Source organism: Salmo salar, chromosome 22, assembly GCF_965601325.2.
Source record: "Salmo salar chromosome 22, fSalSal1, whole genome shotgun sequence".
In the NCBI taxonomy this organism is placed as follows: domain Eukaryota; kingdom Metazoa; phylum Chordata; class Actinopteri; order Salmoniformes; family Salmonidae; genus Salmo; species Salmo salar.
The window spans coordinates 41,994,868-42,021,265 of NC_138312.1; the positions used below are offsets into that span (position 1 = coordinate 41,994,868).

At 43.0% G+C, this 26,398-nt stretch overlaps 1 protein-coding gene across 6 annotated transcripts in view; it reads right to left on the reverse strand.

Annotated features, from left to right (window-relative positions):
- The window catches only part of LOC106583506 (neurofascin), a 161,214-nt gene that overhangs the window by 61,459 nt on the left and 73,357 nt on the right, over nucleotides 1-26,398 (reverse strand). For all 6 annotated transcript variants that reach the window (XM_082967617.1, XM_045705761.2, XM_082967620.1 and 3 more), the window contains one exon: nucleotides 2,261-2,411. In XM_082967617.1, coding sequence (XP_082823743.1) covers nucleotides 2,261-2,354 — 94 coding nt within the window. In that variant the 5' untranslated portion in view covers nucleotides 2,355-2,411. The remainder of the gene's footprint in view (nucleotides 1-2,260; nucleotides 2,412-26,398) is intronic.

The window sequence follows — 26,398 nt, forward strand, 5'->3', positions numbered from 1 at the left end:
CTGGATATGTTTATTTGTGAACCATTCCATTGTAGATTTTGCTTTATGTTTTGGATCATTGTCTGTTGGAAGACAAATCTCCATCCCAGTCTCAGGTCTTTAGCAGACTCCATCAGGTTTTCTTCCAGAATGGTCCTGTATTTGGCTCCATCCATCTTCCCATCAATTTTAACCATCTTCCCTGCCCCTGCTGAAGAAAAGCAGGCCCAAACCATGATGCTGCCACCACCATGTTTGACAGTGGGGATGGTGTGTTCAGGGTGATGAGCTGTGTTGCTTTTACGCCAAACATAACGTTTTGCATTGTTGCCAAAAAGTTCGATTTTGGTTTCATCTGACCAGAGCACCTTCTTCCACATGTTTGGTGTGTCTCCCAGGTGGCTAGTGGCAAACTTTAAACGACACTTTTTATGGATATCTTTAAGAAATGGCTTTCTTCTTGCCACTCTTCCATAAAGGCCAGATTTGTGCAGTATACGACTGATTGTTGTCCTATGGACAGAGTCTCCCACCTCAGCTGTAGATCTCTGCAGTTCATCCAGAGTGATCATGGGCCTCTTGGCTGCATCTCTGATCAGTCTTCTCCTTGTATGAGCTGAAAGTTTAGAGGGACGGCCGGGTCTTCGTAGATTTGCAGTGGTCTGATACTCCTTCTATTTCAATATTATCGCTTGCACAGTGCTCCTTGGGATGTTTAAAGCTTGGGAAATATTTTTGTATCCAAATCCGGCTTTAAACTTCTCCACAACAGTATCTCGGACCTGCCTGGTGTGTTCCTTGTTCTTCATGATGCTCTCTGCGCTTTAAACGGACCTCTGAGACTATCACAGAGCAGGTGCATTTATACGGAGACTTGATTACACACAGGAGATTCTATTTATCATCATTAGTCATTTAGGTCAACATTGGATCATTCAGAGATCCTCACTGAACTTCTGGAGAGAGTTTGCTGCACTGAAAGTAAAGGGGCTGAATAATTTTGCACGGCCAATTTTTGAGTTTTTTATTTGTTAAAAAAGTTTGAAATATCCAATAAATTTCGTTCCACTTCATAATTGTGTCCCACTTGTTGTTGATTCTTCACAAATAATTATCTTTATGTTTGAAGCCTGAAATGTGGCAAAAGGTCGAAAAGTTCAAGGGGGCCGAATACTTTCGCAAGGCACTGTATATGTACATATTCCCATTCACCCCTTTAGATTTGTGTGTGTTAGGTAATTGTTGGGAATTGTTAGATTACTAGTTAGATTTGTGTGTGTTAGGTAATTGTTGGGAATTGTTAGATTATTTGTTGGATATTACTGCACTGTTGGAACTAGAAGCACAAGCATTTCGCTACACTCGCATTAACATCTGCTAACCATGTGTATGTGACCAATAAAATTTGATTTGATTAGAAATGTTGATTTGATTTGAAATCAGTGATGGGTAGTCAGAGGTGAATGGTTATGAGAAGAGAGAGCCACCGTAGTCAGCCATACGTGAGAAACTGTCACATTTGATTGCACAGTACTATGGAACAACCTACTCTATATGCTCATCAAATGTTAATGTGCAGAGTTCTATGGTTCAACTGTAGATTTGAATATCGGTTACTGCAAAATTGGTTTCAGCTCTGTGTTGGATGAAAACATATACATTCAATTCATATTGAATTAGCTTGCCATAATTCATAATTCAGTTGGTAGAATATACACTCAACTATAGTTAAACCATGCAGAAATATCTTTAGATCATATGGATGGACTGAACAGATTCACTGGGTAACACATCAATATGTGCGAGTGTGTGAGTGTAAGTGTGTGTGTGTGTATGTGTGCGTGTGTGTGTGTGTGTGTGTGTAAAAGTGTGCGTGCGTGCGGGATGGGGGATGGTCAGAGAGATGAGTGTATGTGAGCTCAGTTCTATTGTTAAGAGATATCACTTTACATGAAGCTGGATCTGCAGATGCAAAGACAGGATAACTGTGTTGTGTTTTACATAGAGTATACACGGTACATGTATATATAAATCACTTCATTTCACATGCTTTTTTTCCTGAAAGTCCATCTGTCACAGTAAACACCAATAGGTTTGGAAGGGATGTGGCATAAAACTTTGTTTTCTTAATTTTTTGTTCACTGTCCTTCAATTCCAAAACCATTGGGTGGATCACTGGTATCTAAATTGTATGAGAACCAAAGGTTTTTCTATAAAATATATATTATAAAACAATGTTTTGACTGATTTCATGTGCTTGCGATTTGATTGATGGACTTACGATCAAGAGGAACCTCGATAGCAGACACTTCTTGCCACAGCAGCAGGAGCAAAGACATGACAGACAGGACCCAAGGCCCGCCCTGCACCAACATCTCTCTCTCCTCTGATTGGCTCTCCTCTCCTGTCACAACTCCTGATACGGCTCTGACCTATCAGAGAGACAGAGAGAGAGAGATGTGTTTTCAGTGTGTGTGGCTGGCCTACATCAGCAGCTGAGGCCCTTACTCCACAGGGAGAGCTATCCAGAGACAATGAAGACATCATACAGAACAGTTCCACCTCTCCTCCAGTCATCCACTTCCCCATTACCCCAAACCAGTATCAGAACCCCATCCCCCAGGCCCATGACTACTCCTCTCCCTCCATTCTACTAATTACCCCAGGCCTTCAGATCCCCATTCCTCCATTCCCCCAGACCACAAGACCTCCAAACACAGAGTACCAGAGCACAGACCAGGGTACCATCCCAGCCTACTAACCCCATACACCCTGCCTCCTAACCTCATACACACTGCCTACTAACTCCATACACCCAGTCTACTAACCCCATACACCCTGCCTACTAACTCCATACACCCAGTATATTAACCCCATACACCCTGCCTACTAACTCCATAAGCCCAGTCTACTAACCCCATACACCCTGCCTACTAACTCCATACACTCTGCCTCCTAAGCCCATACACCCTGCCTACTAACCCCATACACCCAGTCTACTAACTCCATACACCCAGTCTACTAACCCCATACATCCAGTCTACTAACCCCATACACCCTGCCTACTAACTCCATACACCCAGTCTACTAACCCCATACACCCTGCCTACTAACTCCATACACTCTGCCTCCTAAGCCCATACACCCTGCCTACTAACCCCATACACCCAGTCTACTAAAACCATACACCCAGTCTACTAACCCCATACACCCTGCCTACTAACTCCATACACCCAGTCTACTAACCCCATACACCCAGTCTACTAACCCCATACACCCTGCCTACTAACTCCATACACTCTGCCTCCTAAGCCCATACACCCTGCCTACTAACCCCATACACCCAGTCTACTAAAACCATACACCCAGTCTACTAACCCCATACACCCAGTCTACTAACTCCATACACCCAGTCTACTAACTCCATACACCCAGTCTACTAACCCCATACATCCAGTCTACTAACCCCATACACCCAGTCTACTAACTCCATACACCCAGTCTACTAACCCCATACACCCAGTCTACTAACCCCATACACCCTGCCTACTAACTCCATACACCCAGTCTACTAACCCCATACACCCTGCCTACTAACGCCATACACCCTGCCTCCTAACCCCATACACCCTGCCTACTAACCCATACATCCAGTCTACTAACCCCATACACCCTGCCTACTAACTCCATACACCCAGTCTACTAACCCCATACACCCTGCCTACTAACTCCATACACACTGCCTCCTAACCCCATACACCCAGTCTACTAACCCCATACACCCTGCCTACTGACCCCATACACCCTGCCTACTGACCCCATACACCCTACCTACTAACCCCATACACCCAGTCTACTAACCCCATACACCCAGTCTACTAACCCCATACACCCAGCCTACTAGCTCCATACATCCTGCCTAACATAGCCCAGTTGGTCCCATGTAGTTAAGTTGGAAGTGCATTGCGCTTACAATGCCAGGGTTGTGGATTCAATTCCTGTGGGGGCCAGTATGAAAAAAGGATGAAAATGTATGCACTGGAGGAACATATAACGCTCCACCCAGCAGACGGTCGACCAATCGTGTTTTTGAGCTAGCACCCAATTGACTCCCATTCCCTCCTTGAAGGAGAGCTCTCTTTGTCCCAGAATTGTGGCCCATTGACGATGCATAGGCAACATACACAATGGGTGGTAATATGACTCCAAACGAGTTTTCAATCTCCTCAAAAGTATCTCTTTTTCCACTTTCCCTGAAAACTTGAACATCCGGTTGTTGGTGACTCAGCAGAGGCTATCCAAACCGAGTCTTTTAAACAGTGCTGCAGACTGAGATAAAGAGCAAGACGTGTGTAAAGAACCAAACTCAAATCACACAGCGCTGAAGACACTGACCATTCAACATTCACCTCCACTTCAACAAACTAAATCCATGGCAAAATACCAATGTATTGTTTTGTTGTATCTCCTATATCAAAGGTACAGTGCATTCGGAAAGTATTCAGACCCCTTCACTTTTTCCACATTTTGCTACGTTACGGCCTTATTCTACGTTACGGCCTTACTCTTTTTTCACTCATCAATCGACACACAATATCCCATAATGACAAAACAAAAACATTATATATACTTTTTTTGCAATATAATTTATGTAAATATCACATTTACATAAGTTTTCAGACCCTTTACTCAGTACTTTGTTGAAGCACCTTTGGCAGCGATTACAGCCTCGAGTCTTCTTGGGTATGATGCTACAAACTTGGCACACCTGTATTTGGTGAGTTTCTCCCATTCTTCTCTGCGGAACCGCTCAAGCTCTGTCAGGTTGGATGGGGAGTGTCGCTGCACAGCTATTTTCAGGTCTTTCCAGAGATGTTAGATCGGGTTCAAGTCCAGGCTCTGGCTGGGCCACTCAAGGACATTCAGAGACTTGTTCCGAAGCCACTCCTGCGTTGTCTTGGCTGTGTGCTTAGTGTCATTGTTCTGTTGGAAGGTGAATCATTGCCCCAGAGCGAGGTCCTGAGCGCTCTGGAGCAGGATTTCATCGAGGATCTCTCTGAACTTTGCTATCGGTCATCTTTTCCTCGATTCTGACTAGTCTCCCAGTCCCTGCCACTGAAAAACATCCCCACAGTATAATGCTTCCACCACCATGCTTCACCGTAGGAATGGTGCCAGGTTTCCTCCAGGCGTGACGCTTGGCATTCAGGCCAAAAAGTTCAATCTTGGTTTCATCAGACCAGAGAATCTTGTTTCTCATGGTCTGAGAGTGTTTAGGTGCCTTTTGGCAAACTCCAAGCGGGCTCTCATGTGCATTTTACTGAGGAGTGGCTTCCGTCTGGCCACTCTACCAAAAAGGCCTGATTGTTGGAGTGCTGCAGAGATGGTTGTCCTTCTGGAAGGTTCTCCCATCGCCACAGAAGAACTCTGGAGCTCTCTCAGAGTGACCATTGGGTTCTTTGTCACCTCCCCAGACCAAGGCCCTTGTAAGGACAGATACTGGGAGACGAGAAGCAAATACAGGGAGTGAACATTTAATAAACAACGGACAGGAAACAGAAGGGCAATCAACAAAGTGAAGGAGTCCAGGTGAGTCCAATGAGTGTTGATGTGCGAAATGATGATGACAGGTGTGCATAATGTTGGGCAGCCTGGCACAGAGAGGGGGAGTAGGAGCAGGTATGACAGTACCCCCCCAGAGCCGCCACCCGGCATCCCACCTAGGCAAGCCTGAAGGACCGGCCGAGACGTGAGAGTCGGACGTGGCGGGTGAGAGTCGGACGTGGCGGGTGAGAGTCGGACGTGGCGGGTGAGGCGTGGGAACCCGACGAGGCGGCTGAGGCGTGGGAGCCCGACGAGGCGGCTGAGGCGTGGGAGCCCGACGAGGCGGCTGAGGCGTGGGAGCCCGACGAGGCGGCTGAGGCGTGGGAGCCCGACGAGGCGGCTGAGGCGTGGGAGCCCGACGAGCCGGCTGAGGCGTGGGAGCCCGACGAGCCGGCTGAGGCGTGGGAGCCCGACGAGCCGGCTGAGGCGTGGGAGCCCGACGAGGCGGCTGAGGCGTGGGAGCCCGACGAGCCGGCTGAGGCGTGGGAGCCCGACGAGCCGGCTGAGGCGTGGGAGCCCGACGAGCCGGCTGAGGCGTGGGAGCCAGATGAGCCGGCTGAGACGTGGGAGCCAGATGAGCCGGCTGAGACGTGGGAGCCAGATGAGCCGGCTGAGGCGTGGGAGCCCGACGAGCCGGCTGAGGCGTGGGAGCCAGATGAGCCGGCTGAGGCATGGGAACCAGATGAGCCGGCTGAGACGTGGGAGCCAGACGAGCCAGCTAAGGCGGGGAAGCCCGACAAGCCAACTGAGGCACCCCCGGTTCCTTCGGCAGCGGCAGCTGGACCCGACATCACCAACAAAAACAAAAAACAAAAACTCCTTGATGCTTCAAATGGTGGTGTCAGCATTCTGTAAGTACAGACGAGAAGCAAGTAAAGGCAGTGAACATTTAATAAACAACACACAGGAAACATTACACGGAGAGCGTCTGGAAAGGAGAAACAAAACAACATTAATGCTGACACGGGAAACAAACTGAGGAACAGACAGATATAGAGGGGCAATCAACAAAGTGAAGGAGTCCAGGCGAGTCCAATGAGTGCTGATGCGCATAATGATGGCGACAGGTGTGCATAATGATGGGCAGCCTGGTGCCCTCGAGCACCAGAGAGGGGGAGCGGGAGCAGGCATGACAGCCCTTCTCCCCCGATTGTTCAGTTTGGCCGGGCAGCCACCTCTAGGAAGAGTCTAGGTGGTTCCAAACTTCTTTCATTTAAGAATGATGGAGGCCGCTGTGTTCTTGGGGACCTTCAATGCTGCAGACCTATTTTGGTACACTTACCCAGATCTGTGCCTCGACACAATCCTGTCTCTGAGCTCTAAGGACAATTCCTTCAACCTCATGACTTGGTTTTTGCTCTGACACGCACTATCAACTGTGGGACCTTATATAGACAGGTGTGTGCCTTTTCAAATCATGTCCAATCAATTGAATTTACCACAGGTGGACACCAATCAAGTTGTAGAAACATTTCAAGGATGATCAATGGGAATCACCTGAGCTTAATTTTGAGTCTCATAGCAAAGGGTCTGAGTACTTATTAGAGGTCGACCGATTATGATTTTTCAACGCCGATACCGATTATTGGAGGACCAAAAAAAGCCGATACTGATTAATCGGACGATTATTATATATATATATTTTATTTATATATATATATATATATCGTGTGGCAAACCTCTTCAAAGTTAGGAGCGTTTGTCACAAATTAAGTGGGAAACTGTCACCAAAGTCAGCCCAGAATGAAAGTTCTTTCGAACATGACAGTACCTGTGTGTTTGTTTCGCTGTCCTGGTCCACCCAGGCCGCAGGTAAGGTCAAGGATAGCAGGGTTCGGTACACAAATCTGGTTCTCGGTAGGTCCAGGTCTAAACGCCAACAGGTAAGTCCAAAACAGTCCAGCTCGTACACGGTAAATCCAGCCAATGTAGATTGTCTCTTTCTCTATGGTTCATAGATCCTTCCCGCCCTCTCTCCCTCTTCCTGGTTTTTCTTGACCATTTATCTGTGGGTCGGCTCCACCTTCTGAGGGTTCCCCTTGCTTCTGGGAATTTTGTGATCTGTAGTTCTGATCAGGGTGGCCATTTTAGTGATCGGGCAGAGCCCGTTTATTAGTTCTGCCCTCACATATCTGCCATTTATCACTCGACCCCCTTCTTTGCCACACATCTCCCCCCTAATACTGAATGAACACTTATTTTAACTTAATATAATACATCAATAAAATCTATTTAGTCTCAAATAAATAATGAAACATGTTCAATTTGGTTTAAATAATGCAAAAACAAAGTGTTGGAGAAGAAAGTAAAAGTGCAATATGTGCCATGTAAAAAAGCTAACGTTTAAGTCCCTTGCTCAGAACATGAGAACATATGAAAGCTGGTGGTTCCTTTTAACACGAGTCTTCAATATTCCCACGTAAGAAGTTTTAGGTTATTGTTATTATAAGGACTATTTATCTATATACCATTTGTATTTCATATACCTTTGACTATTGGATGTTCTAATAGGCACTTTAGTATTGCCAGCCTAATCTCCGGAGTTGATAGGCTTGAAGTCATAAACAGCGCAATGCTTGAAGCACAGCGAAGAGCTACTGGCAAATGCAGGAAAGTGCTGTTTGAATGAGCTTGCTGCTGCCTACCACCGCTCAGTCAGACTGCTCTATCAAATCATAGACTTAATTATAATATAATAAACACAGAAATATGAGCCTTAGGTCATTAATATGGTCAAATGCGGAAACTATAATTTTGAAAACAAAACGTTTATTCTTTCTGTGAAATACGGAACCGTTCTGTATTTTATCTAACGGGTGGCATCCCTAAGTCTAAATATTGCTGTTACATTGCACAACCTTCAATGTTATGTCATAATTATGTAAAATTCAGGCAAATTAATTCGCAACGAGCCAGGCGGCCCAAACTGTTGCATATACCCTGACTCTGTGTGCAATGAACGCAAGAGAAGTGACACAATTTCCCTAGTTAATATTGCCTGCTAACTTGAATTTCTTTTAACTAAATACGCAGGTTTAAAAAATATATACTTCTGTGTATTGATTTTAAGAAAGGTACTGATGTTTATGGTTAGGTACATTCGTGCGACGATTTAGCTTTTTTCGCAAATGCGCTTTTGTTAAATCATCCCGCGTTTGGCGAAGTTTGCTGTCTTTGTTAGGAAGAAATGGTCTTCACACAGTTCGCAACGAGCCAGGCGGCCCAAACTGCTGCATATACCCTGACTCTGTTGCACAGAATGCAAGAGAAGTGTCACAATTTCCCTAGTTAAAATAAATTCATGTTAGCCGGCAATATTAACTAAATATGCAGGTTTAAAAATATATACTTGTGTATTGATTTTTATAAAGGCAATGATATTCATGGTTAGGTACACATTGGTGCGACGACAGTGCTTTTTTTGCGAATGCGCTTGTTAAATCACCCATTGGCGAAGTAGGCTGTGATTCAATGATAAATTAACAGGCACCGCATCGATTATATGCAACGCAGGACAAGCTAGATAAACTAGTAATATCATCAACCATGTGTAGTTAACTAGTGATTAGGTTAAGATTGATTGTTTTTTAGAACATAAGTTTAATGCTAGCTAGCACCTTACCTTGGCTCCTTGCTGCACTCGCATAACAGGTAGTCAGCCTGCCACGCAGTCTCCTCGTGGAGTGCAATGTAATCGGCCATAATCGGGGTCCAAAAATGCCGATTACCGATTGTTATGAAACCTTGAAATCGGCCCTAATTAATCGGCCATTCCGATTAATCGGTTGACCTCTAGTACTTATGCAAATAAATATTTAAATCATGAATAAATAATAAAACATTTGCAAAACGTTTGCAGAAATTACTAAAACCTGGTTTTCACTTCATCATTATGGGGTATTGTGTGTAGATTGATGAGAAAAAAATTATTGTATCCATTTTAGAATAAGGCTGTAACATAACAAAATGTGGAAAAAGTCAAGGGGTCTGAATACTTTCCGGATGCACTGTACCTGTAGAATCATTACTCAAATAAGTCACTCCAAATCCTCCTGCCAAGAGAAATTATTAGGAAACTAACCTGAATATCAGCTATATATACTTGGCAGAAGCTTACTTTAAACAGTACTTATGATAAAGTACAGTATTTCAATGGTGATAGATAACATGGGTTTTCTTTAACAAATTGCCTTGGTTTAAAAAACGGAAGAAAATATGCATAATTTAGAGAGTTATTCTGTATAATAGTCTCATTTACCTTAGCATGTTAGATTTTCGCTTAATTTATGCTAACGTCATTATCTGTATTTGTTATAATGTTCATGGTGACAAAAATTAGACCGGCTTCCTCAAATCCACTTCCAACGCTTTTTGAAAAGTTACTACCGAGAACACACACACACGCACGCACACAGGCACGCATACATACACACATACACACATGCACACACATACACAATGGAACTCACACATTAAAGACCACAGATACACACACAACGGAGTGCACACATGAACAGAATCCACAGCATCTACTTCCCTGTCAGCAGATCAGATAGCACACAATAGCAGTTACTGTGCTAGCTTTCTGAACCACAACCCAGCCACAACTCTGCTATCTTCACACTTCCTTATGGAATTGAGATAAAGAAAAACATGTTTGGCTCAACAATGTAGATGGCAAGAGAGCAGAACCAGATCTGAAACCACTGGTTAACCAGGTTAGGCAGAACCAGCCGTGGCCTACCTACCATTTTGGAACACTCGTCTGGACAACAGGAAGACTTGTCTAAACTAACCCTTCTGCTCTCTAGAAGTTAAACCGATTCAAGACCTTCTCCTGTGATCCAACATTAGTGAAGTCGACTCTTGTCAAGATGGGTCTTTGGAAAGACATAAACATAGCTACACTAGTTGGGCTGATTCTGCGCTCTGCTAAGAAGTGTTTGGACAGAGAAGAGCCTGAGTGTTGCCCAAGTGTGTGACTGCCCTGTTTCACGTAAGGCATGTTGTTTATTCTTATTCACTCTATCACACACACACACACACACACACACACACACACACACACACACACACACACACACACACCACACACACACACACACACACACACACACACACACACACACACACACACACACACACGCACACACACACACGTAGGGCAGGCAGCAGGGTAGCAGTACCCCAGGTTTCAACCCGGGGCCACAGTGATAGAACTAGTACTGAGCTGATTGTTGTGAAGCCTCTTTAAACTCCTGGATATCTACAGGGTTACATGTGTTTGTGCTAGGTGACCTATATACCAATAACCTGTATCTGCAATGCAGCTCAAGCTGAGCCAAGCAAAATCTCCTGCCAACACAGTCCTAGGGGCTCATGCTGACTCTGTGTGTGTGTGTGTGTGTGTGTGTGTGTGTGTGTGTGTGTGTGTGTGTGTGTGTGTGTGTGTGTGTGTGTGTGTGTGTGTGTGTGTTATCTTTCACTTTCTTTCGTGTGTGCTGCTATAAGTGTGCTAGGCATATAGAGAGTCTCTCTCTATATGAGGATTATTACTAATGTAGAGTCTCTATACGAGGATCATTACTAATGTAGACTCTCTCTATACGAGGATCATTACTAATGTTGTCACGTCCTGACCAGTATAAGGGGTTATTGGTTATTGTAGTTTGGTCAGGGCATGGCAGGGGGTATTTGTTTTATGTGGTTCGGGGTTTAATGGGATATGTATTTATGTAAGAGGGGTGTTTGATTTATGTGTTCCGGGGTTTTGGGGTATTGTTCTTGTTTTGTATTTCTATGGTTTTCTATGTTGTGTATTTCTTTGTGTTGGACTGGTATGGCTCTCAATCAGGAACAGCTGTACATCGTTGTTGCTGATTGAGAGTCATACTTAGGTAGCCCTGTTTCACCTGTCCCTTTGTGGGAAGTTGTATTCGTCCACTGCTATGTTTAGCCTGCAGAACTGTTAGCTGTCGTTTGTGGTTTCGTTTTGTTGTTTTTGTGTGGAGTTCGCAATAAAATAAATATGAGCATTCACGTACCCGCTGCATTTTGGTCCACTTCCTACGACAGACGTTACAAATGTAGAGTCTCTCTCTATACGAGGATCATTACTAATGTAGAGAGTCTCTCTCTATACGAGGATCATTACCAATGTAGAGAGTCTCGCTCTATACGAGGATCATTACTAATGTAGAGTCTCTCTCTATACGAGGATCATTACTAATGTAGAATCTCTCTCTATATGAGGATCATTAGTAATGTAGAGTCTCTCTCTATACGAGGATCATTACAAATGAAGAGAGTCTCTCTCTATACGAGGATCATTACAAATGAAGAGAGTCTCTATACGAGGATCAATACTAATGTAGATAGTCTCTCTCGATACGAGGACCATTACTAACATAGAGAGTCTCTCTCTATACGAGGATCATTACTAATGTAGAGTCTCTATACGAGGATCATTACTAATGTAGAGTCTCTTTATACGAGGGTCATTACTAATGTAGAGAGTCTCTCTCTATACGAGGATCATTACTAATGTAGAGAGTCTCTCTATACGAGGATCATTACAAATGTAGAGAGTGTCTCTCTATATGAGGGTCATAACTAATGTAGAGTCTGTCTCTATACGAGGATCATTACTAATGTAGAGAGTGTCTCTCTATATGAGGGTCATAACTAATGTAGAGTCTGTCTCTATACGAGGATCATTACTAATGTAGAGAGTGTCTCTCTATATGAGGGTCATAACTAATGTAGAGTCTGTCTCTATACGAGGATCATTACTAATGTAGAGAGTGTCTCTCTATATGAGGGTCATAACTAATGTAGAGTCTGTCTCTATATGAGGGTCATTACTAATGTAGAGAGTCTCTCTCTATACGAGGATCATTACAAATGAAGAGAGTCTCTATACGAGGATCATTACTAATGTAGAGAGTGTCTCTCTATATGAGGGTCATAACTAATGTAGAGTCTGTCTCTATATGAGGGTCATTACTAATGTAGAGAGTCTCTCTCTATACGAGGATCATTACTAATGTAGAGAGTCTCTCTCTATACGAGGATCATTACTAATGATAGAGAGTCTCTCTCTATACGAGGATCATTACTAATGTAGAGAGAGTCTCTCTATACGAGGATCATTACTAATGTAGAGAGTCTCTCTCTATACGAGGATCATTACTAATGTAGAGAGTGTCTCTCTATACAAGGATCATTACTAATGTAGAGAGCTCTCTCTATACGAGGATCATTACTAATGTAGAGTCTCTTTATACGAGGGTCATTACTAATGTAGAGTCTCTCTCTATACGAGGATCATTACTAATGTAGAGTCTCTTTATACGAGGGTCATTACTAATGTAGAGTCTCTCTCTATACGAGGATCATTACTAATGTAGAGAGTGCTCTCTCTATACGAGGATCATTACTAATGTAGAGTCTCTCTCTATACGAGGATCATTACTAATGTAGAGAGAGTCTCTCTCTATACGAGGATCATTACTAATGTAGAGAGAGTCTCTCTCTATACGAGGATCATTACTAATGTAGAGAGTCTCTCTCTATACGAGGATCATTACGAATGAAGAGAGTCTCTCTCTATACGAGGATCATTACTAATGTAGATAGTCTCTCTCTGTACGAGGACCATTACTAACATAGAGAGTCTCTCTCTATACGTGTCAGGGATTTCTTCGTCGGAGGACGATATAACGAAATCATCGTCGGGAAAAGATGACCAATACGCAGCAGAGTTGATATAGTTCATTTTTGAACATTTAATAAACTCAAAATGGATATACAAAATAACAAAAACAAACTCACGATAAACTGACAGTCCTGTTAGGCTTACTTACGCTAAACACTAAACAATCACCCACAAATAACAAACACAAACACACCCTAATATATGGGACTCTCAATCAAAGGCAGATAGACAACACCTGCCTTCAACTGAGAGTCCCAACCCCAATTAACCAAACATAGAACCAGACATACTAGACTAAACATAGAATACATGGAAACCAAACAGTGCCAAAAACCCCGGAATACTAAATCAAATGCCCCTTCAACAAACACACCACCCCGAACCACATAAAACGAATACCCTCTGCCACGTCCTGACCAAACTACAATACTAATTAACCTTTATACTGGCCAGGACGTGACATTACGAGGATCATTACTAATGTAGAGAGGCTCTCTCTATACGAGGATCATTACTAATGTAGAGTCTCTTTATACGAGGATCATTACTAATGTAGAGTCTCTCTCTATACGAGGATCATTACTAGTGTAGAGTCTCTCTCTATACAAGGATCATTACTAATGTAGATAGTCTCTCTATACGAGGATCATTACGAATGTAGAGTCTGTTTATACGAGGATCATTACTAATGTAGAGTCTCTCTCTATACGAGGATCATTACTAGTGTAGAGTCTCTCTCTATACAAGGATCATTACTAATGTAGATAGTCTCTCTATACGAGGATCATTACTAATGTAGAGTCTCTTTATACGAGGATCATTACTAATGTAGAGTCTCTCTCTATACGAGGATCATTACTAGTGTAGAGTCTCTCTCTATACAAGGATCATTACTAATGTAGATAGTCTCTCTATACGAGGATCATTACGAATGAAGAGAGTCTCTCTCTATACGAGGATCATTACTAATGTAGAGAGAGTGTCTCTATACGAGGATCATTACTAATGTAGAGAGTGTCTCTCTATATGAGGATCATTACTAATGTAGAATCTCTCTCTATATGAGGATCATTACTAATGTAGAATCTCTCTCTATACGAGGATCATTACTAATGTAGAATCTCTCTCTATACGAGGATCATTACAAATGAAGAGAGTCTCTCTCTATACGAGGATCATTACAAATGAAGAGAGTCTCTATACGAGGATCAATACTAATGTAGAGAGTCTCTCTCTGTACGAGGACCATTACTAACATAGAGAGTCTCTCTCTATACAAGGATCATTACTAATGTAGAGTCTCTATACGAGGATCATTACTAATGTAGAGTCTCTTTATACGAGGGTCATTACTAATGTAGAGAGTCTCTCTCTATACGAGGATCATTACTAATGTAGAGAGTCTCTCTATACGAGGATCATTACAAATGTAGAGAGTGTCTCTCTATACGAGGGTCATAACTAATGTAGAGAGTCTGTCTCTATACGAGGATCATTACTAATGTAGAGAGTGTCACTCTATATGAGGGTCATAACTAATGTAGAGTCTGTCTCTATACGAGGATCATTACTAATGTAGAGAGTGTCTCTATATGAGGGTCATAACTAATGTAGAGTCTGTCTCTATACGAGGATCATTACTAATGTAGAGAGTGTCTCTCTATATGAGGGTCATAACTAATGTAGAGTCTGTCTCTATATGAGGGTCATTACTAATGTAGAGAGTCTCTCTCTATACGAGGACCATTACTAACATAGAGAGTATCTCTCTATACGAGGATCATTACTAATGTAGAGAGAGTCTCTCTATACGAGGATCATTACGAATGAAGAGAGTCTCTCTCTATACGAGGATCATTACTAATGTAGAGAGAGTCTCTCTCTATACGAGGATCATTACTAATGTAGAGAGTCTCTCTCTATACGAGGGTCATTACTAATGTAGAGTCTCTTCTATACGAGGATCATTACTAATGTAGAGAGTCTCTCTCTATACGAGGATCATTACTAATGTAGTCTCTTTATACGAGGGTCATTACTAATGTAGAGTCTCTCTCTATACGAGGATCATTACTAATGTAGAGAGTCTCTCTATACGAGGATCATTACGAATGAAGAGAGTCTCTCTCTATACGAGGATCATTACTAATGTAGAGAGTGTCTCTCTATACGAGGATCATTACTAATGTAGAGAGTCTCTCTATACGAGGATCATTACTAATGTAGAGAGTCTCTCTATACGAGGATCATTACTAATGTAGAGTCTCTCTCTATACGAGGATCATTACTAATGTAGAGAGTCTCTCTATACGAGGATCATTACTAATGAAGAGAGTCTCTCTCTATACGAGGATCATTACTAATGTAGAGTCTCTCTCTATACGAGGATCATTACTAATGTAGAGAGTCTCTATACGAGGATCATTACTAATGTAGAGAGTCTCTCTCTATATGAGGGTCATTACTAATGTAGAGTCTCTCTCTATATGAGGATCATTACTCATGTAGAGAGTCTCTCTCTATACCAGGATCATTACTAGTGTAGAGTCTCTCTCTACATGAGGATCATTACTAACATAGAGACTCTCTCTCTATACGAGGATCATTACTAATGAAGAGTCTCTCTCTATACGAGGATCATTACTAATGTAGAGAGTCTCTCTATACGAGGATCATTACTAATGTAGAGTCTCTCTCTATACGAGGATCATTACAAATGTAGAGAGTGTCTCTCTATATGAGGGTCATTACTAATGTAGAGTCTCTCTCTATACGAGGATCATTACAAATGTAGAGTGTCTCTCTATACGAGGATCATTACGAATGAAGAGAGTCTCCCTCTATACGAGGATCATTACTAATGAAGAGAGTCTCTCTCTATACGAGGATCATTACAAATGTAGAGAGTGTCTCTCTATATGAGGGTCATTACTAATGTAGAGTCTCTCTCTATACGAGGATCATTACAAATGAAGAGAGTCTCTATACGAGGATCAATACTAATGTAGAGAGTCTCTCTCTGTACGAGGACCATTACTAATGTAGAGAGTCTGTCTCTATACGAGGATCATTACTAATGTAGAGTATCTTTATACGAGGGTCATTACTAATGTAGAGTCTCTCTCTATACGAGGATCATTACTAATGTAGAGAGTCTCTCTATACGAGGATCAATACGAATGAAGAGAGTCTCTCTCTATACGAGGATCATTACGAATGTAGAGTCTCTATACGAGGATCATTACTAATGAAGAGAGTCTCTCTCTATACGAGGATCATTACAAATGTAGAGTGTCTCTCTATATGAGGGTCATTACTAATGTAGAGAGTCTCTCTCTATACGAGGATCAATACTAGTGTAGAGTCTCTCTCTACACGAGGATCATTACTAACGTAGAGACTCTCTTAAAAATCCATCTCTCTAAAAACAAGTCTCTTACCGTTGCCGCCTGCTATAGACCACGCTCGGCCCCCAGCTGTGCTCTGGACACCATATGTGAACTGATTGCCCCCCCATCTATCTTCAGAGCTCGTGCTACTAGGTGACCTAAACTGGGACATGCTTAACACCCCAGCCATCCTACAATCCAAGCTTGATGCCCTCAATCTCACACAAATGATTAATGAACCCACCAGGTACCACCCCAGAGCCGTAAACACTGGCACCCTCATAGATATCATCCTAACAAACGTGCTCTTTAAATACACCTCTGCTGTTTTCAACCAAGATCTCAGTGATCACTGCCTCTTTGCCTGCATCCGTAATGGGTCAGCGGTCAAACGACCTCCACTCATCACTGTCAAACGCTCCCTGAAACATTTCAGCGAGCAAGCCTTTCTAATCTACCTGGCCCTGGTATCCTGGAAGGATATTGACCTCATCCCGTCAGTAGAGGATGCCTGGTTATTTTTTTAAATGCCTTCCTCACAATCTTAAATAAGCATGCCCCATTCAAGACATTTAGAACCAGGAACAGATATAGCCCTTGGTTCTCTCCAGACCTGACTGCCCTTAACCAACACAAAAACATCCTGTGGCGTTCTGCATTAGCATCGACCAGCAAACGTGATATGCATCTTTTCAGGGAAGTTAGAAACCAATATACACAGGCAGTTAGAAAAGCCAAGGCTAGCTTTTTCAAGCAGAAATGTGCTTCCTGCAACACAAATTCAAAAAAGTTCTGGGACATTGTAAAGTCCATGGAGAATAAGAAAACCTCCTCCCAACTGCCCACTGCACTGAGGATAGGAAACTCTGTCACCACCGATAAACCCACTATAATTGAGAATTTCAATAAGCATTTTTCCACGGCTGGCCATGCTTTCCACCTGGCTACCCCTACTGCAGTCAACAGCACTGCACCCCCCACAGCTACTCGCCCAAGCCTTCCCCATTTCTCCTTCTCCCAAATTCATTCAGCTGATGTTCTGAAAGAGCTGCAAAATCTGGACCCCTACAAATCAGCCGGGCTAGACAATCTGGACCCTTTCTTTCTAAAATTATCTGCCGAAATTATTGCAACCCCTATTACTAGCCTGTTCAACCTCTCTTTCGTGTCGTCTGAGATTTCCATAGATTGGAAAGCAGCTGCTGTCATCCCCCTCTTCAAAGGAGGGGACACTCTTGACCCAAATTGCTACAGACCTATATCCATCCTACCCTGCCTTTCTAAGGTCTTCGAAAGCCAAGTTAACAAACAGATTACCGACCATTTCGAATCCCACCACACCTTCTCCGCTATGCAATCTGGTTTCAGAGCTGGTCATGGGTGCACCTCAGCCACGCTCAAGGTCCTAAACGATATCGTAACCGCCATCAATAAGAAACAATACTGTGCTGCCGTATTCATTGACCTGGCCAAAGCTTTCGACTCTGTCAATCACCACATCCTCATCGGCAGACTCAATAGCCTTGGTATCTCAAATGATTGCATCGTTCACCAACTACTTCTCTGATAGAGTTCAATGTGTCAAATCGGAGGGCTGCCACAGGGTTCAATTCTTGGGCCAACTCTTTTCTCTGTATACATCAATGATGTCGCTCTTGCTGCTGGTGAGTCTCTGATCCACCTCTACGCAGACGACACCATTCTGTATACTTCTGGCCCTTCTTTGGACACTGTGTTAACAACCCTCCAGACGAGCTTCAATGCCATACAAATCTCCTTCCGTGGCCTCCAACTGCTCCTAAATACAAGTAAAACTAAATGCATGCTCTTCAACCGATCGCTGCCTGCACCTGCCCGCCTGTCCAGCATCACTACTCTGGACGGTTCTGACTTAGAATATGTGGACAACTACAAATACCTAGGTGTCTGGTTAGACTGTAAACTCTCCTTCCAGACTCACATCAAACATCTCCAATCCAAAGTTAAATCTAGAATTGGCTTCCTATTTCGCAACAAAGCATCCTTCACTCATGCTGCCAAACATACCCTCGTAATACTGACCATCCTACCGATCCTCGACTTCGGCGATGTCATTTACAAAATAGCCTCCAATACCCTACTCAACAAACTGGATGCAGTCTATCACAGTGCCATCCGTTTTGTCACCAAAGCCCCATATACTACCCACCACGGCGACCTGTACGCTCTCGTTGGCTGGCCTTCGCTTCATAATCGTCGCCAAACCCACTGGCTCCAGGTCACCTACAAGACCCTGCTAGGTAAAGTCCCCCCTTATCTCCGCTCACTGTTCACCATAGCAGCACCCACCTGTAGCACGCGCTCCAGCAGGAATAACTACCTCTTCCCCTACTGTATCTATTTATTTTATTGATTTTGCTCCTTTGCACCCCATTATTTATTTCTACTTTGCACTTTCTTCTACTACAAATCTACCATTCCAGTGTTTTACTTGCTATATTGTATTTACTTCGCCACAATGGCCTTTTTTGCCTTTACCTCCCTTATCTCACCTCATTTGCTCACATTGTATAAAGACTTATTTTTCCACTGTATTATTGACTGTATGTTTGTTTTACTCCATGTGTAACTCTGTGTTGTTGTATGATGTCGAACTGCTTTGCTTTATCTTGGCCAGGTCGCAATTGTAAATGAGAACTTGTTCTCAACTTGCCTACCTGGTTAAATAAAGGTGAAATAAAAAAATAAAAAACTAATGTAGAGAGTCTCTCTCTATACGAGGATCATTAATAATGTAGAGAGTCTCTCTCTATACGAGGATCATTACTAATGTAGAGTCTCTCTATATGAGGATCATTAGTTATGTAGAGTCTCTATACAAGGATCATTACTAATGAAGAGAGTCTCTCTATACGAGGATCATTAATACTGTAGAGAGTCTCTGTACGAGGATCATTACTAATGTAGAGTCTCTGTACGAGGATCATTACTAATGTAGAGAGCCTCTGTACGAGGTTCATTACTAATGTAGAGAGTCTCTCTCTATACGAGGACCAAGTCAATGCTATCTAATCCTGTTGCGTGACAGAAATGGGTCGTTCCATTAAGCCATTCTGGGGGTACGTGATGAAGGCTAATGGAGCCCTTGCGGGACAACAGACTGCAGAGGAGGTGAAATTAATAAGCTTTGGTGTATCGAAAGGGTGTGTGTGTGTGTTTGTGTGTGTTAGTGCGTGTGCATGTGTTCCAGTGTGTGTTCCAGTGTGTGTGTATTGTATAAGTGCATGCATATGAGTTTGAGAGTGCGAGTGCGTGCCTAATGCAGCGATAGCACTTTATTTAAACACCCCCCACCCCTCTCTTCCCCAGACAGATCCTTCAAAAGACAATGTTTTTGGAGAGGCCTTTTTCCCTACTGAGAGCTGATGTAAAAAAAGTCCATCTGTGGATGACAGTACAGTCAGAGTACAGTCCTGTATGCTTTGTTCTTTGTCCAGTGGAAGTGTTTTAGTGTGTACATGTGTGTATGTGTTGCCCAGCGTGTCAACACACACAGCATAGTAGTGTGAGTGTGAACACTGATACCCAAGGTGGCACCCAGGAGGTATGCCTCCTTCTCTCACTTTCTCCCTCAATTACCCTTCTCCCCCTTTCTCTCCATCTGCCCCTTCGCTCTCTCTCTCTCTGCCCCCTTCCCTCTCTCTCTCTCTGCCCCCTTCCCTCTATTTCTCCACCCTCTTCTCTCTTTCTCTTCCCTCTTTTCTCTTTCTCTGCCCTCTTCTCTCTGCCCTTTTCTCTCTCTCTCTCTGCCCCCTTTCTCTCCCTCTCTGCCCCTTCTCTCTCTCTCTGCCCCCTTCTCTCTCTCTCTGCCCCCTTCTCTCTCTCTCTGCCCCCTTCTCTCTCTCTCTGGCCCCTTCTCTCTCTCTGGCCCTTCTCTCTCTCTGGCCCTTCTCTCTCTCTGGCCCTTCTCTCTTTCCCACTGCCCTCTTCTCTATTTCTCTCTGCCCTCTTCTCCCTTTTTCTCTGGCCCTTCTCTCTCTCTGGCCCTTCTCTCTTTCCCACTGCCCTCTTCTCTATTTCTCTCTGCCCTCTTCTCCCTTTTTCTCTGCCCCCCTCTCTCTCTCTCTCTCTCTCTCTCTCTCTCTGCCCCCTTCTCTCTCTCTGCTCCCTTCTCTCTCTCACTGCCCCTTCTCTCTCTCTGCCCCCTTCTCTCTCTTTCTCTGCCCCCTTATCACTCTCTCTGCCCTCTTCTCTCTTTCTCTCTGCCCTCTTCTCTCTCCCTCTCTCAGACAGTGGCAGTGCCCTAGGCATTAACACATTAACTGCCCCTGCCTCCCTCTTCCCTCCTTTTTTCCCTCCAGTCAGACCAGAGGCAGCTCTATAAATACCCGAGTACCCATCACACACAATTACCCTCAGCACCCCAACCCCAACCCAACCCAGCCCACCCCACCCCAATCCGCCCCAGCCCACCCAAACCCACCCCAGCCTACCCACCACACAGACACACAGTGCAGCCTGGTCTCAGACACAGGTCCCTCCACCCCTACACCCCCAAGCTGAAACCAACTGAATTTAAATACTGCTCCTTCCACCTTACCAGCTGTTGCAGTACAGACACACACTCATACACACGTGCAAGCACACACAGAGTTACATTGAGGGACGATAGGTAGCCTAGTGGTTAGAGCGTTGGGCCAATAACCGAAAGATTGCTGGGTCAAATCCCCAAGCTGACAATGTAAAAAGATGTAATTCTGCCCCTGAGCACTGTTCCCCAGGTGCCATAGACATGGATGTCTATTATGGCAGCCCCCCGTACCTCTCTGATTCAGATGGGTTGGGTTAAATGTGGAAGAAACATTTCAGTTGAATGAATTCAGTTGTACACCTGACTAGGTATCATGCCTTTCAAATCAAAGTTTGTCACGTGCGCCGAATACAACAGGTGAAATACAACCTTACAGTGAAATGCTTACTTTCAGGCTCTAACCAAAAGTGCAATTTTTAAGTAAAAAAAGGTATTAGGTGAACAATAGATAAGTAAAGAAATAAAAACAACGGTAAAAAAGACTGTGAAAAATAACAGTAGCGAGGCTATATACAGTAGCAAGGCTATAACAGCAGCAAGGCTATATACAGGCACCGGTTAGTCAGGCCGATTGAGGTAGTATGTACATGTAGGTATAGTCCCGTGTGGCTCAGTTGGTAGAGCATGGTGTTTGCAACGCCAGGGTTGTGGATTCGATTCCCACGAGGGACCAGTACGGGGGGAAAAATGTATGAAATGTATGCATTCACTACTGTAAGTCGCTCTGGATAAGAGCGTCTGCTAAATGACTAAAATGTAAATGTTAAAGTGACTATGCATACAGTTAAAGTCGGAAGTTTACATACACCTTAGCCAAATACATTTAAACTCAGTTTTTCACAATTCTTGACATTTAATCCTAGTAAAAATTCCCTGTCTTAGGTCAGTTAGGATCACCACTTTATTTTAAGAGTGTGAAATGTCAGAATAATAGCTTTTATTTCATTCATCACATTCCCAGTGTCAGAAGTTTACATACACTCAATTTGTATTTGGTAGCATTACCTTTAAATTTGTCACATCCTGACCAGCAGAGGGAGCAATTGGGTTAGTTTTGGTCAGGATGTGGCAGGGTTTTTGTGTGTGTGTGTGAATGGTTGTTGGTGATTAGGACTCCCAATTGAAGGCAGGTGTGTTGAGTTGCCTTTGATTGGGAGTCCTATATAGGAGTGTGTGTTTTTCTTTGGGGTTGTGGGTAATTGTTTCTTGTTTAGTGTGGTTGCACCTGACAGGACAGTTGGCTGTCAGTTTCCTTGTTATTGTTCTTGTATAGTGTTCGTTCTAATTAAATAGAAGGATGAATACTAACTCTGCTGCATTTTGGTCCATTTCTGAAGACAGCTGTGACAAAATTGTTTAACTTGGGTCAAACATTTTAAGTAGCCTTCCACAAGCTTCCCACAATAAGTTGGGTGAATTTTGGCCCATTCCTCCTGACAGAGCTGGTGTAACTGAGTCAGGTTTGTAGGCCTCCTTGTTCGCACACGCCTTTTCAGTTCTGCCCACAAATTTCCTATGGGACTGAGGTCAGGGCTTTGTGATGGCCACTCCAATACCTTGACTTTATTGTCCTTAAGCCATTTTGCCACAACTTTGGAAGTATGCTTGGGGTCATTGTCCATTTGGAAGACCCATTTGCGACCAAGCTTTAACTTCCTGACTTATGTCTTTAGATGTTGCTTCAATATATCCACATAATTTTCCTATCTCATGATGCCATATATTTTGTGAAGTGCACCAGTACCTCCTCCAGCAAAGCACCCACATAACATGATGCTGCCACCCCCGCGCTTCACGGTTGGGATGGTGTTCTTCGGCTTGCAAGCCTCCCCCTTTTTCCTCCAAACATAATGATGGTCATTACGGCCAAACAGTTCTATTACTGTTTCATCCGACCAGAGGACATTTCTCCAAAAAAGTACAATCTTTGTCCCCATGTGCAGTTGCAAACCGTGGTTTGGCTTTTTTATGGCGGTTTTGGACAAGTGGCTTCTTCCTTGGTGAGCGGCCTTTTAGGTTTGTCGATATAGGACTCATTTTACTGTGGATATAGATACTTTTGTACCTGTTTCCTCCAGCATCTTCACAATGTCCTTTGCTGTTGTTCTGGGATTGATTTGCACTTTTCTCACCAAAGTACGTTCATCTCAGAACGCGTCTCCTTCCTGAGCGGTATGACGGCTGGTCCAATGGTGTTTATACTTGCGTACTATTGTTTGTACAGATGAACGTGGTATCTTCAGGCATTTGGAAATTGCTCACAATGATGAACCAGATTTGTGGAGTTCTCAATTTTTTTTCTGAGGTCTCTGCTGGTTTCTTTTGATTTTCCCATGATGCCTTCGAATACATCCACAGGTACACCTCCAATTGACTCAATGATGTCAATTAGCCTATTAGAAGCATCTAAAGCCATGACATCATTTTCTGTAATTTTCCAAGCTGTTTAAAGGCACAGTCAACTTAGTGTATGTAAACTTCTGACCCACTGGAATTGTGATACAGTGAATTATAAGTGAAATAATCTGTCTGTAAATAATTGTTGGAAAAATGAGTTGTGTCATCCACAAAGTAGATTTCCTAACCGACTTGCCAAAACTATAGTTTGTTAACAAGACATTTGTGGAGTGGTTGAAAAACAAGTTTAAATGACTCCAACCTAAGTGTATGTAATCTTCCGACTTCAACTGTATCTTGCATTAGTCATCTCATATGTATATACTGTATCTTGGTCTATGCTGCTCTGACATTGCTCGTTCATATATTTATATATTCTTAATTCCATTCCTTTACTTATATTTGTGTGTATTAGGTATTTGTTGTGAAATTGTTAGATATTACTTGTTAGATATTGCTGCACTGTCGGAACTAGAAGCACAAGCCATTCGCTACACCCACAATAACATCTGCTAATCATGTGTATGTGTTTTATTTCCTTTGATATCCTCTTTGATGTTCCTGTTTTAATCAGTGAGGACACAGAGGACAACTCAGACCTGTGAAGAGAGCGAGAGACACATAGATAATGTATTTAAGTCAATAGAAAACCAGGAGTCTCAGAAGCTCTCTATCTATCCAGGTCTGCTGACGGTTCCTTTATCTCTTTGTTTTCCTCAAGGCAGGAAGACAGTAAGGGAGGAGAGGAATACCTCACTAACACAGCCCTCAGGAGTCTACCACAGAGATACAGTGTGTGTGTGTCTGACACTGAGCCAAACACACTCATCTCATGCCTCTGTTGATTCATGGAGTGTGTTTAAAGAAGTGTGACGTCTGAACAAAGCAGTCATGGCCTCAGGGTTTACAACATGCTCACCAGGGGAGAAACAACTAATAAATAAAGAGCAGAGAGAGCAGAGAGATAGGAGAGAGAACAGAGAACAGAGAATTTCAAGCAGACAACCTAAGATATGAACAACAATGACAAACAGTTTGTTGAAGAATGCAAAAACCCAAGAAAGAAATTGAGAATCCTATCCAACCAAAAACATAGAGACCTAGAAAATCTGAGTCTAAGCCTTCACTATGGTGAAGCACTAAAACAACACAGAAATACAATACGGTAAAAGAAGGAACAGCACGTCAGAAATAAGCTCAATGTAATTGAAGAATCCATAGAATCTAACCACTTCTGGGAAATCTGGAGCACACTAAACAAACAACAACATGAAGAGTTATTTATCCAAAACGGAGATGTGTGGATAAAAAACTTCTCCAATTTTTTTGGCTCTATAACAAAGAACAAACTGGAAAAACATATACATGATCAATTACAAATCTTAGAATCAGCTATTAAAGACTACCAGAACCCACTGGATTCTCAAATGACCCTGAATGAACGACAGAACAAAATACAAACCGTCCAACCCAAAAAGGCCTGAGGTGTTGATGGTATCACCAATGAAATGATAAAATATACAGATAACAAATTCCAATTAGCTATACTTAAACTCTTTAACATTATCCTTAGCTCTGGCATCTTCCCCAATATTTGGAACCAAAGACGGATCACCCCAATCCACAAAAGTGGAGACAAATTTGACCCCAATAACTACCGTGGGATATGGGTCAACATCAAACTTGGGAAAATCCTCTGCATTATCAATGACAGCAGACTTGTACATTTCCTCAGTGAAAACAATGTACAAATGTCAAATTGGGTTTTTACCAAATTACCGTACGACAGACCACATATCACCCTGCACACCCCAATTGACAAACAAACAAAACAAAACAAAATCAAAGTCTTCTCATGCTTTGTTGACTTAAAAAAAGCTTTTGACTCAATTTGGCATGAGGGTCTGCTATACAAATTGATGGAAAGTGGTGTTGGGGGGGAAAACATACCACATTATAAAATCTATGTACACAAACAACAAGTATGCGGTTAAAATTGGCAAAAAGCAAACACGTCTTTCCACGGGGCCATGGGGTGAGACAGGGCAGCTTAAGCCCCACCCTCTTCAACATATATATCAACAAATTGGCGAGGGCACTAGAACAGTCTGCAGCACCTGGCCTCAATCTACTAGAATTTGAAGTCAAATGTCTAAAGGTTTGCTGATGATCTGGTGCTTCTGTCCCCAACCAAGGAGGGCCTACAGCAGCACTTAGATCTTCTGCACAGATTCTGTCAGACCTGGGCCCTGACAGTAAATCTCCTTAAGAAAAAAAATAATGGTGTTCCAAAAAAGTCCAGTTGCCAGGACCACAAATACAAATTCCATCTAGACACCGTTGCACTAGAGCACACAAAAAACTATATGTACAGTACCTAGGCCTAAACATCAGCGCCACAAGTAACTTCCACAATGCTGTGAACGATCTGAGAGACAAGGCAAGAAGGGCCTTCTATGCCATCAAAAGGAGCATAACATTTCACATACCAATTAGGATCTAGCTAAAAATATCTCAGTTATAGAACCCATTGCCCTTTATGGTTGTGAGGACTTGGGTCCGCTCACCAACCAAGAATTCACAAAATGGGACAAACACCAAATTGAGATTCTGCATGCAGAATTCTGCAAAAATATCCTGTGTAACATGTATAACACCAAATATTGCACGCAGAGAAGAATTAGGCCGATACCTGCAAATTATCAAAATCCAGAAAAGAACCGTTAAATTCTACAACCACCT